The following is a 13,687-nucleotide window of genomic DNA, read 5'->3' as shown; positions in this document are numbered from 1 at the left end:
TGATATTTTTTTTCAAAATAGCCGCCGATATATCTTCAATATATCCCTGATTACCGATATTTTCATCATTGCTTACTACTTAAGACAAATTAAGTGCCAAAAGTATAATATCACGTAGGATCAGAGTCATAACTTGTTTGTATAGGTGTCAAATATTATTCTGGTTTTAATTAAATGTTAAAACTTGAATACTACTATGCATTCAAGTCAAGCTAATTTGCATCGGTGAAGACTTTAGCACATAAGTGTCGAAAATACAACACTGCGTAACATTAGATCCATAACTTGTTTACATAGGTGTCAAATATTATTATGGTTTTAATTAAATGTTAAAACTCAAATACCACTATATGTTCAAGTCAAACCAATTTGCATGGGTGAAGACTTTAGCACATAAGTGTCGAAAATATAACACTGCTTCACATAAGGGCTACAACTTAATTATATGAGGGTCAAATTTTAAATATTCATAATTTTTTTTATGGATATTTAAGTTTACCAAAGAAATCCCCCCTTAAGTATTAAGGTAATTTTTTGAAAAAATAAAAAATATTTGAAATCAAATTCGTCTCTACAAACCATGAAAGTCGATGCACATTTAGGAATGATGAGTTTTTTTCTTCTTTCTTAAAATAAATAAATAAATAATGAGTTTTTTTCTTCTTTCTTAAAATAAATAAATAAATAAACGTAACGTATCATTTATCTATATATATTTATTTATTTATTTATTAAATGTCCCTGTCCATCCACTTATATATTAAATCTCCATCTACTTTCTAAGATATTATATATATACATATGCCAATGATGACATCTCCCAAGGCAACCACCATTGTGGCTCACGTAGCATGCAACCACTAAAGCTCCAATATATATATATATATATATATATATATAACCACCATTGTGATATATATATATAATCACCATTGTGGCTCAATGCCCCACTAAAGCTCCCATTGATGAGTCCTCCAAGGCAACCACCATATATATATATAATCACCATTATGGCTAAATGCCCCACTGAAGCTCCCATTGATGAGTCCTCCAAGGCAACCACCATTGTGGCTCAATGTCCAACTAAAGCTTATAGATATATATATATATATATATATATATATATATATATATATATATATATATATATATATATATATATATATATATATATATATAACATAAAAGAAAAAAAAAACTTACGGGTTTGGAAAGGTGAAGACTTCTCATGGAGAATTCAAGTTGAGTTTCTCAAATTGGTTTGACGAACGTCCAAAGATGGAAAGAGTTTTTCCAAAAAAAAGTTTATAGTGGAAGATGATTCAAAGTGTAAAATAAGAAAAAAAAAAAAACGAAGTAGAGTTTGAAAAAAAAGTGGGAAGGAAATATTTAAAAAATAGAAAACTTCCTATTAAAACATTTCTTAAAAAAAAAAAAGGGATTAATTTCGAGACCCACCCGTACACATGACAATTCATGTACGTGATGCGTCTTGGGACATTTGTAGATCTAAAAAATTTAGTGGATTAAATTACCACTAAATTTAGTCTTCCTATAAAAAAAATTGTAATTTTATGGTTCAACAAAATTTGGGCTCATTGGACATGTATAAATTTGGAAGACTATGAAATTAGGTCTCCAAGTCAAAAGAGAATTTTAAAAAATAGATATTCTCTTATAGATAAATTTTCTAAAAAGAGGGAAACCAATCTCCAACTATAAAAATGATAATGATAGTAATGATAATAATAAGAAAAATATATTATTATTATTATTATTATTATTATTATTCTTATTATTATGAAGAAAAAGAAAAGTTGTTAAAATCAAGGAACTAAATCCCTTGAATTAAGCAACTAAAATTTGGGAATTTAAAAATTCAATTCCCTACCTTCACCTATAAATAGAGGTAACTTCTTTCAAGAGGGGAGAGAAACCCAAAGATCGAGAAAATCCAAAGGAAATCATAAAAATCCAAGAAAAAAAGAGATCCGCAAAGTGATTTCATATGAGAAAAGAGATTTCACAAAAAGAAAATGAGCTTTATCAAAACTCCCTGCAAGTTTGGTAAACAATAGAAGGGCTAAGGGCTACATATACTTTCTCATACGGGAAAAGAGATTTCAGAAAAAGAAAAGGAACTTTACCAAAACTCCCTACAAGTTTGGTAAACAATAAAAGGGCTACATACACTTTCTTTATTATTCAACAAGTTCATTTGGAAAAAAGCCACTTCAAGCCCTCAATCAATCTTCAAATCCAATAAAACAATTTCATTATCGTCCTTTAAGTTGTGGTTAAAATGAAAGAATAAAAGGATATATTCTTTTATAAAATAATATTGCCATAGAGATTGTACTCCACAATATTTTTATTTTAATAAAATCTCTATTCACATTATTTTTCCTATTGTTTTGCTAATTTTACAAGGCTTTAACGAAATTTGTGTGTTCAAGAATATCATTCTTAAATTAATTATACAATATTTAATTTATTTAATATAAATTTATATTTTAAACTTGGGTTTGGGTTCACTTATTTAATTGAGTGCCTGAGTTTTGGATTATCACCCCTGACTGTAGGCACTCAACACAAATCAAAACGTATTAAACTAAACCATCATTCATTTGAGATATTGAAGTTGGGGTTTTGATAATGGATATACTTCTGGACACTTTGTCTTATTGCCAATAGAATTCAATGAACATGAATGCACAACCTCATACCCCAAACCAATAGTGAATATGTCAAAATCCCATCAAGAAGAACAACTGTCTAGCTATGCCCCATTTTCCTCCACTCAACATGGTGGTGGTGAAGCCAATAAGTAAAAAAAGACTGCATGTGACAACCCAACTCCTCACACCTATATATAATAATACCAATAATAAACCCATCTCAAGGAACAACTTAGTGAAGAGGTAAGAGTGATTGAAGAGCCATGACTTTGTCACACCATCTTCTTCTTCTTGGAGTGCTCTCTCTATGGCATTGCAGTGCAGATTCTGCAGACCCTTTAGGGGTTTTCTGCGACAAAGACGCCAAAATTGGGAGTCCGAAAGAATCAGCCTACATTGATGACTTGTCGGTTCAATTGGTCTTAAAAGCTTCCACAAGTGGCTTCGTTGCTATCTCCTATGGTAGTGGCCAAGTCTTTGTCCACGGCTTGGCACAATGCAGAGGAGATGTGGGCAAGGAGGCCTGCTCAACTTGTATTCAAGATGCTGCAATGCAGATTCGTGCGCGTTGTCCAAACGAGGCTGACGCCAGGATTTGGTTTGATTACTGCTTTCTAAGGTATTATAAAGCGGTTTAATCCCCAATACTTAAATCCGTTAGATATTTTTTGAGTTCCCATTATTTATGCCACCTCGTTTATTTGTATCTTTATCTAATAGTGTAGATCTCACCACAGATAACATTTATTATAGTGATTGTAGAAACATTTTTAGACTAAAAAATGATTTTGAAAAAAAATTAGGTGTTTTAATAAAATTTAGAAAACACTTTTAAAAATCTAAAAAATCACTTATAATATTTTCTGAAAAAATATTTGATAGGTGCACTGGAATATCCCCATAAAATATTAAAATAGAGGAAAAAAAAAAACTACACTTCTTGCAATAGTAGGACTCAAACCTAAGACTTTTATTGCCCCTACCAATGACAGCTCTGGACCATTAGGTTAAAGCCTGTATTTGTTTCAAAGGTTGCCCCTGAACTAAACTGCTTGTTCTGCCACTGGATATGTGATTCTTTTAAAAATACTTTCATTAAAAAACTCGAATGTGTTTAACAATGATTTTTGAAAGTGTTTTTAACTTTTCTAATACTTGAAAAATAAAAATTTTCAAGTTTTAGAAAGAGTAAATACATCTTCTAAAACCACTATCTAACACACCCTTAAACCAGAAACATCATCCGAATGCATTCTAATGACAGTGGCATTCACTTGTACAGGTATAGCAACAAAGACTTCATAGGGAAACTTGACACGCGCCCTGGGATTTTATATCGCAATGGGGATAATGTAACGATCGAAACGGAACGGTTTAATGAAGAATTAGGCAAGCTGATGGAGAATATCGGATCGCAGGCTGTTGAACGCCGGAACGAAGGGCTGGGTAAAGGCCAGACAAAGCTCTCACCCTTCGTCACACTCTACGCCTTGGCGCAATGCACACGGGATCTGTCGCCATTGTCCTGCGCCCAATGCCTGTCCATTTCTGTTGGCAATTTCCCCAACTTCTGCAACAACAGGAAGGGTTGCCGCGTTTTGTATAGCAGTTGTTATACTCGCTACGAGCTCTATCCAATCTTCTTCCCTCTCGGCTCTACCCAAAGGTTTTCTAATACTCAGATGATGATGGTTTATCCATAGATTTAGGCCATGCCAACATCAGCGGTTCTGCATGCCTAGAAAAAGGATATATGCAGAACTTTTATCCTATTTTGTTGCTTTGAATTTTCTCTTTTTAAGCCTTTAATGCTATAAGCTTGGTTTCTAAATACAAAATAGTATCTGCACCAAATTGATAATCAATCAAGTCTGAATTTTTATTTTATTTTTTGTCAAACTTTTAATTTTGTTGGGTTACAAATACACATTAATTGATAGAGATAATTTCAACTTAAGATGCATTAAAGGGCAAGTTATTTAGTCAAATTCCAACTCCACTAAAATTCAGTGATAATAATGAATAAAATACTATATTAATCAGATAAAAGATAAGGATTAGAAAAGCTAGATCGAGGTAGGCGGGTGGACTCTCCTAAGAGAAAATATACCGTTTTTTTGTATGAAGTTGATCGGCATTCTTCTCCCAAGAAATAATGATCTTTAAGAGTCAAATTATTGTAGAAAATTTAATTTCATGAACCAAGTATTCACTCTCGCTCAACAAAACATAAAAAAGAGAAGTGTTATCATAACAGAATTCTTCTTCTCATTTAACTCAGATAATTTGCATTTTCCAAAATTTAATTTTTCAATTTTTTTTAGTGTATAAAAAATGGAAGAAAAGTGGAGAGGTGGTTCTATTACATCGGAACTCCATATTCTCCTAAAAAAAAACTTACCCACTCACAAAAAATAAAAATAAAAATAAAAATTGAAAAACGGTTTAATTGGAGCTGCTTAGTTAATTGAACAAAAAAGAAGCATGGTTTTGTCCAGAATACAATGCACTTTTGTCCATAACTGCAAGAACTGCATTAGGAGGTACATGTGGAGGCTAACTGCCTTAATTCTGGGCATCTCCTTTCCAAGGGAAAAAACGGAGGAAAATTTAAACACGAAGTCTTGGCTAATTGTAGGCTAGCCTTATATCTCATAGAAACCATGTTGTGTGTATGACCCTAGTTGCCATTGGAAGCCTTTAATTTTTCAAATTAGAGCCTAAGTGTGCTTAATTGGAGCTGCTGGGCATGGGCATATATATATATATTTAAAAATGTAGTGGTGCATGTAAATGACAGGTGGTGAATTCTGTAGTAATGTTGTTAAAGACAATTCAAGATAAAAATGAATCCACATGCTTGTATCTTAGATTGGCTTTTATTTTATTGACACTTGAAGTAGAAATTTTTGTGCATTTTTCGTTGTGCCTCGGTCTCCCCCTTTTTTCATTTTAGGGTGTTCTAGTTTTTCTTGCTGCAAAGTCGGGATTCATAAAGGATGCAGAAGAAGCTGCTAAATTCCAGAACTTCATAATATGCGTTGAGATGCTCATTGCAGCCCTGAGTCATCTCTATGCATTTCCCTACAAAGAGTATGCTGGTGCAAAATATTGGAGGTTCTCGTGGTTTCCCTGGAAGCCTTGCCCATGCGATAAAATTGAATGACTTTTACCGTGACATGGTTCATGTTGAGGCCTCGTATTCTCAGCGATCCACGTAGTTGCCTAATGGATGGACATACGATCTCAACCAATGTAAATCCCTGATTCAGATGTTCCTGCAAAAGGCGTCCGGACAGGGTGTCCGGACACACCCTCCGATGGTTTTGTCAGCCATGGAAAGAGAGATAAAAGCAGATGGCACAGTTGGCCTTTTACTAGGTATTGAGAAGCTTACCTTCCTCTTTGTGCGAAGGTCTATATATATACCATTTAGAAACTCTCTCTCTCTCTCTTCCATAAATGATGGAAGTCTTTTTGGTTTACCATGATGCCACTAGGTGGTGGCAGGGACATCCTCATCCTACGAACGGCTGTCAGAGATCGTGGGAAGTGACTTGCTGTCACTTCTGTCTTTTCACTCTGCAGGTATCGGAATACGATTTGTGACAGGATGTCAGAATGACGTAGTGAGGCACGCTTAGTTTGGCCAGCGATCCGGATGAACATATCCGGGTGGAATATGAAAGGCCGCCGGATGAGTAAAGGCGGTGGTCCGGATAGGAAAGCGCGCCATGTGTATTCTTGGGAAATCCGGATGTGGATACTCCGGGTAGGATCACATGCCACGTGTCGTTGGGGGACGTGTACCACGTGTCGTCAGGGATGGGTCCCTACAATGCCCCCCTTTTTAACTTGTCGATTTTGCCTTCAGCAAAATGGGCGGGTTAAAAAAGAATGATTGCTTTTTTGAAACCGATGTTTGCTTTTTGTGCTCATTGGGCCACGTGGCGAGCGGGGGCGAAGAGACAGGAGAGCATTTATGGCGAGCCGCCGTCTCTGGGTATTCCCTAGGCAATGTGTCGGTTTAATGATAGCGTTTTGCTGAACGCTTGGAATACCGAGGGGCTGCCTCTTATAAATAGCAGCCTGTGGACTCCCGTTGCTTTTTCTTACTGCATTTTCTTTGCTATCGCTTCATTTGCCTACTGTTTGTCTTCGCTTGTGAGTGTACCGGCAACGTTCAGGTGGTGACGGTCACTGCATTTGCGATTTTCGACCCTTCTTTCGAGTTTACACTTGGTGCGCAACTCTATTCTGATTTCTCTCCTTCTTATATCCTCTTTTCTTGGTTTGCTTTTGATTTGCTTGGGGAAATTGTTTGGGCGATTGCCTGTTGATGTTTAGCTTCTAGGGCTTTTTTCTGCGTTTTGGTTGTGTTCGGGCTTTCCTGTTGCCCCCCTGCGCTTTTGGTGGGGTACCAAATCTTTTGTGGGGTAGGGTTTGAGGTTTTGTGGGGTCGATTCATTTTGTTTGACTTGTTGGATTTCTTTCATGCAGATTCTGCTTCATCTTTGGGCTAAAAGAAAAATGTCTGCTAACAAGAAAATTACCTCAGCTCGCCCGTCTGGTGACGCTCGTGCTGAAAAGTCTGTGGAAAAGTTGAATGTGAAGGAATTTTGCAATCGGTTTTGCGTCCCCAATGGTGTGTCTGTGGAACTGTTTGATGGAGAGGGAGTGTTGCCTGAGAAGCCGGAAAATAACGCGATACTCTTTACCAAGGAGCAGTTTAATGCTGGGCTCCGGTTCCCTCTCCCGTCTCTGCTCAAGGAATTTCTGCACTTTACCCAGATTCCTCCAGTGTATATACATCCCAACATGATCCGGGTGCTGATGGGGTGCAGCATCCTGAGCATGTTGTTTAATTTGAACCTCTCACTGTTGGAGGTTCTCTTCGTTTATTCGATCAAGAAGGTGAAGAGTAACATCTTTAGCTTCGTCGCCAGCCTTCCATCTCTGCAACTGGTGACCAACCTACCGGATTCGAATAAAAAGGCCGCCAAGGGACAGGTGCTGGTCAAAGGCGTATGGGCAGGTTTGTCTGAGCATCCGGATAGGCCTTTTGTTCCCAATCAGTCGCTGGAGATTCCAGGTATAACTAAGCTACTTTCTGTCTTTGCATGGTTTATACGTCAGCATTGTTTTTAGGTGACTGACGTATTTCTGCTTGCTTGGGTGCAGACCAGGATAAGAGAGGAAAACTGGTGGATTGGGTGGAGAAGGCTTCGTTCGACCGTTTGAACAAGCTTTTTGAGATAACTTCGACCGAGCGGAGATGCGAACTGCTTCTTTCCGCGCAGAACCTCCGCTTGGTCGTTCAGCAGCCTCAAGTATACGTGCTGAACATACTTCCAAGGCGGCTGCCTGAAGAAGTGGTAGCTGGGGAGCATTTCACTCTTGAAGATCTTCCCTTTTATGAGAGGGTGCGGAAGGCGGATGCCCGGACACGCAAGGCCCGTCTCAGCAAGCGGGAGAAGAAAAGACAAGAAGGGCTTCTGCGGAAGGCCCCGGGTGGGAAACGGTCCGCATCCTCTCCACCTGCTGGTGCTCCAGCGAAGAAGAAGAAGAAGCTGAGTAAGAAAAGCAAGGGAAAGGCAGTGAAAATCCCGACTCCTCCAAAGGAGTATGTACCGCCTCCCATTGTCTATGAAAAGGAATGCACTATACAAGAGCCAGAAAATCCTCTTCCAGCCTCTGTCTCAACCACCTTTGAATTTATTAGGGGCCTTAATCTTTCAGGGCCTTCGGTGGCACCAGACGTCCGGGTGGCTCTCCTGGCCGAGGAAGCGGCCTCAATAAATCAACCCGGATCAGCCCACCCGGATGAGGGTGAGGCCCGGGCCTCTGGTGTTGCCAACTTGCCTCCTGCTACACCCCAAACGGCAGAAATGGGGGCAGATAGCCAGGAGTTGCTTGTGCATGGGCCAAGCCCTCGTCCCTCTGTACCTGTGAGGGGGCCAACTAGAAGAAGGTTGCGTTTGGTGCGCGACTTGAAGTCTGGCCTCGCTGGGCGGCTTCAGGATCGTTTTGTAGAAGGCATCGAAGTCAGCTGTTCGTCCGTCCCGGAGGTCCATTCTGAAGGCGGTGGGGTAGAGGTGGAAGAAGAGAGCCCAGCCGTCCCAGTGCTGGTGCCGGCTGAGGTTCCAGTGCTAGTGTCGGCTGAGGTTCCACCCAGAGAGGCCCAGCCGGTTGAGAATGCTGAAGGTGTGGCTCCGGAGGAGGAATCACTCTCCAATGCTTCCTTAGGAGAGGGTCCTTTTGATGATGCCACTTTCATCCCTGCTAGCCCTTTCAGCTATGCAGAGATGGAAGAGAAGCTAAATCAGATTCCTTCTGGTGAAGATGCTGGAGTACCTTCAGGCCTACTGTTCGAGACAGTAGAGACGGTATAATTTGCGTTTTGATTCCTTTGTCCTACTGATGCGCCTGTCATATGATTTGTAACTTGGTTTTGCTTTGTTTGATTATTTTCCTGCAGCTGGTGAGTGGCCTTCGCGGTATGGCTCTTAAACGTAATCTTCTTTCTCACCTGTTGGAGACTGCTGAGTATACAAAATCCTTCGTGTCTCAGCGAAAAAATGATGAAGAGAAGTTGCGTTTGAGACTGGAGCAAGCTGAAGCCAGTTCATCTACTGCTCGAGAGGAGAACAAGGTTCTTCGAGAGGAGAACGAGGTTCTTCGAGAGGAGGTTGCTGAGGCAAAGAGCCGGGAGGATTTTATGGAAGTTCGCCTGTTTGAGACGGAGGATGAGGTGGCTTTTTTGAGGAGGGAGGTGAGGCAACTCCGGACAGAGGTGTCCATTGAGAGGAGGCGGAGAGAAGAGTTGCAGTCGCGTTTATCAGGGCAAAAAGAAGAGCTGGAGGGTGAGTTTGCTGCGGAAAGGGAGGAACTTGAAGCGGAGTACCAGAAACAAGTTGATGAAATGTACTTGTTCGGCTACCGCTGCTGTATGAAGAAACATGGCATCAAACGGGACGTTCCTTCAATTCCTCCGGGTGCATTAGAGGAGCTGCGCAGCAAACCTGCTCAATGAGAGTCTTTTCTTTTTGTAAAAGAAAATTTGCTATCTTCTGTCTGTTTTTTGTAGTCCAGAGACGCTTGCGTATGTGATTTGTTCCACAAATATCAATAAAATACACTTGTCCATTTTGTATTTCTATCTTTTGCCTCATCTTTCATTGGTAATATTGCTTTAGATTAGATATATTTCATGGTCGCTGCAATGGAGTTCCATCTAACTTCTGTAGATGATAGGCTCCACTTTCACTTGTTTTAGATACTATGTAGGGGCCTTCCCAGTTAGCTTGGAACTTTCCTGCCCCTATGTCAGCAGTGTTTTAAAAAACTTTTCTAAGGACTAGCGTACCATTTTTGAAGCTTCTGGGCTTTACTTTGCGATTGTAGTGAGCTGATGCCCTTTGCTGATAGTCTGCCATCCGGATGGCTGCAGTTTCTCTTATTTCGTCCGCCCAGTCCAAATTTCTTCCTATTTCTGCATTTGCATCATCCTGCCTTCCTGCTTCGGTTCGGATAGTGGGTAGCCCAATTTCGGTGGGAATGATTGCGTCCATTCCGTATGCGAGGGCGAAAGGAGTATTTCCTGTTGGACGTCCGGGTGTGGTTCGATAAGCCCACAGGACGCCGGGTAGCTCCTCCACCCATTTCCCTTTGGCTTGCTCGAGTCTTTTCTTCAAGGCAGTGATTAGAGTCTTGTTTGTGGCCTCTGCCTGCCCATTGCTTTGAGGATAGCGTGGTGTAGAATATGAATTCCGGATGTTGAGTTCTGAACAGAAATTTCGGAAAATCTTGCTATCAAATTGTGGACCGTTGTCTGCTATGATTGTTTGGGGAATTCCGAAGCGACAAATGATGTTCTTCCATACGAATTTGGTGACATCTTTATCTTTGATGCTGGCATACGCTTCAGCTTCTACCCATTTACTGAAGTAGTCTGTGGCGACGAGCAAGAATTTCTTCTGGGCAGGTGCGGCTGGTAGAGGTCCTACTATGTCCATGCCCCACTGTGCGAAGGGCCAGGGTTCTGAGATTGTTTTCAATTCTCCCGCTGGGATATGTGGTATGGGGGCGTGCCTTTGACATTTGTCGCATTTTTTGACGTATGTTGCCGCGTCTTTTTTCATCGTAGGCCAGTAATAACCTTGTGAATGGGCTCTGTGTGCCAGTGATCGCCCTCTAGCATGATTTCCACATACTCCCTCGTGCAATTCAGCTAGTACATACAGTACCTCTGAATGTTTGAGACATCTGAGGTAGGGGCCCGTAAAGGATCGCTTGTACAGGTGCCCTTCAACCAGGGTGAAGCGGGCGGCTTGCACCCAGATCTTGTGCGCTTGCTTAGGTTCTTCAGGCAGGGTGCCTGTCCGGAGGTATTCAATGATATCCTTCATCCAACTCTCGACTTCCATTTCGCTTGCCATAATAGCGTTGCAAGTGGAGGCTTCCGTGATGGAAGGTTTGGCTTGCACATATATGGGCAATAGTATTGCTTCCTTGGTGGGAAGGGAGGCAGCTATACCTGCCAGGGCGTCGGCACGCGAGTTTTCGATCCGCCTGATTTTTTCAATTGTCTACTCGGTGAATCGCTGCAAGGTATCTTTTACTTTGCTTAAGTATTGTGCCATGCGCTCATCCTTGGCTTCGTATTCGTTTTGAACGTGTCTTACCACAAGTTGGGAATCACTGTAGACTCGAAGCCTGGAGACGGATAGAGCCAGGGCAAGGTCCAATCCGGACAGGATGGCCTCATACTCCGCTTCATTGTTAGAGGCGTGGAACCCCAGCCGTATGGCTTGCTCTAGCTGTTCTCCGGTTGGGGATTGCAGCAGGAGCCCTATTCCGGAGCCGGATGACCGTGAGGCTCCATCAACCCGCAATGTCCACCATTGTTTTTCACTTGATTCGTCATGTTGGACGGGCCTTCGAGAGTACTCCAACACGAAGTCAGCCATTACTTGGCCTTTTATAGACAATCTGGGCTGGAACTCTATTCCAAATTCACTCAATTCTATGGCCCATTGAAGCATTCTCCCGGTTAGGTCTGGCTTGTGCAAGATATTGCGAAGGGGTTGGTCAGTTAATACGACCACTGGGTGTGCTTGGAAATAGGGGCGGAGTTTCTGGGCGGCACTTCGAAGAGCTAAGGCCGTTAATTCCATCTTTGAATATCTGGTTTCTACATCTGCCAACGCTCTGCTGATGTAGTAGACGGGTTTCTGCTCCTTGGGCGATGGGCAGCGGAATAAGACAGCGCTAATTGCCCACTCTGAGACAGCCAGGTACATATACAATTTTTCTCTGGGGATGGGGCTGCTTAGGATGGGTGGTTGCATGAGGCGCTGCTTGATTTTTTCCAAAGCGTTTTGACAGTTGTCTGTCCATCCGCTTGGTCCTGCTTTGCGGATTGCCAGGAAGAAGGGTTGTAGCTCATCGGTGAAACGGGCTATAAAACGCCCTAGGGCGACGAGCTTGCCTGTGAGGCGCTGTAATTCCTTTTTGTTCCTGGGGGGTGACGTTTCTATGACTGCCTTGACCTGATCTGGGCTCACTTCTATCCCCCTTTGACTGACCATAAAGCCCAGGAATTTCCCAGCACTTACGCCAAAGGCACATTTGGAAGGATTCAACTTCATGTCGAACTTTCTTAATAGGTGAAAAACTTCTTGTAAGTGGAGAACATGCTCTTCACGAGTTTTGCTTTTAACCACGATGTCATCAATATATACTTCTACTGTGCGGCCAATTAGAGGTTTGAATATCTTTGTCATCAGTCTTTGATAAGTGGCGCCAGCGTTTTTGAGACCAAATAGCATGACTTTGTAATAGTAAAGTCCGTGTGGCGTTATGAAGGCTGTTTTTTCTTGATCATCTAGGGCCATGGGGATTTGGTGATATCCGGAGAAAGCATCCAGGAAGGAGAGCATCCCTTGCCCAGCGGTGGAATCCACGATCTGATCTATTCGTGGCAAAGGGAAACTGTCTTTTGGACATGCTTTATTGAGGTTGGTATAGTCGACGCAGACCCGCCATTTGCCTTCTTTCTTGGGTACCACTACTACATTTTCCAACCAGTCCGGATATTCCACCTCTTTGATGAATCCGGCTTCCAGTAGTTTGTCAACCTCCATCCGGATGATTTTTTGTCTATCCGGGTGAAAACGTCTAACCTTTTGCCGGATGGGTTTTGCCATTGGTAGAACGTTAAGCTTATGCGAGACTATCGAGGGGTGAATTCCCTTCATATCAGAGTGTGCCCATGCGAAAACGTCATGGTTTTGTCGGAGGACGTCTTGGATGTTCTGGGTTTCTTCGGGCGTTAAAAGGGAACTGATATGAGTAAGATGAGAATCTTCTTCTGAAATTTGGATTGTTTGCAAGGGATCTGCTACCGGGGGATCTCTGTCCGCCGGACACAGTGACTGCTATTGGTCGAGTGCATGGGTGGACTCGGGGAGGGGTTCATTCTCCCGACTGGTCCCTGCTTCTCTTGTTATCTGGTAGCATTGGCGAGCGGCTAGTTGGCTGCCATATAGGTTGATTTGCCCATCTTCAGTGAGAAAGCTTACCATCTGATGATATGTGGAGGGGATGGCTTTCATACAGTGTAGCCATGTGCGTCCCAAGATAACATTGAAGGGTGATAGATCTTGTATTACCAAAAATTGAACGTTGAGAGTGACTGGGCTAGCTTGGACTAGTAGCACAATGTCTCCCAACGAGATAGTTGATGCTCCGTTGAATCCAGATAAAATCCTTCCAGGGTTTTCGAGACCGACTAAATTGTGTCCCATGTGGCTTATGACTGATGCCTGCACCAGATCGGCTGAGCTACCTGGGTCAATCAGGATGCGTCTTACGTCGAATTTGTCTATCCCCAAGGATAGAATGAGGGCATCACGGTGCGGACGTAATATCCGCGTAGGGTCTACTGGGGGAAAAGTGATTGTCCTGTCTATGGGGTTAGGGCCCCCTTCGGTTATCCCAGGCCGGAT

The 13,687-nt window shown here is 41.9% G+C and overlaps 1 protein-coding gene across 1 annotated transcript; it reads left to right on the top strand.

The window, feature by feature from the left end:
• Positions 1-2,901: 2,901 nt before the first annotated feature.
• Positions 2,902-4,565, top strand: LOC117918872 (cysteine-rich repeat secretory protein 55-like). Its single transcript, XM_034835826.1, has 2 exons — positions 2,902-3,297; positions 3,961-4,565. The coding sequence occupies exons 1-2, from the start codon at positions 2,942-2,944 to the stop codon at positions 4,379-4,381; spliced, it is 777 nt and encodes a 258-aa protein (XP_034691717.1). The 5' UTR covers positions 2,902-2,941; the 3' UTR covers positions 4,382-4,565.
• Positions 4,566-13,687: the final 9,122 nt, after the last annotated feature.

This window comes from Vitis riparia, chromosome 7, assembly GCF_004353265.1.
Source record: "Vitis riparia cultivar Riparia Gloire de Montpellier isolate 1030 chromosome 7, EGFV_Vit.rip_1.0, whole genome shotgun sequence".
In the NCBI taxonomy this organism is placed as follows: Eukaryota; Viridiplantae; Streptophyta; class Magnoliopsida; order Vitales; family Vitaceae; genus Vitis; species Vitis riparia.
Note: the sequence above shows the minus strand (reverse complement) of the source record. Positions and strands in the feature narration are given on the sequence as shown.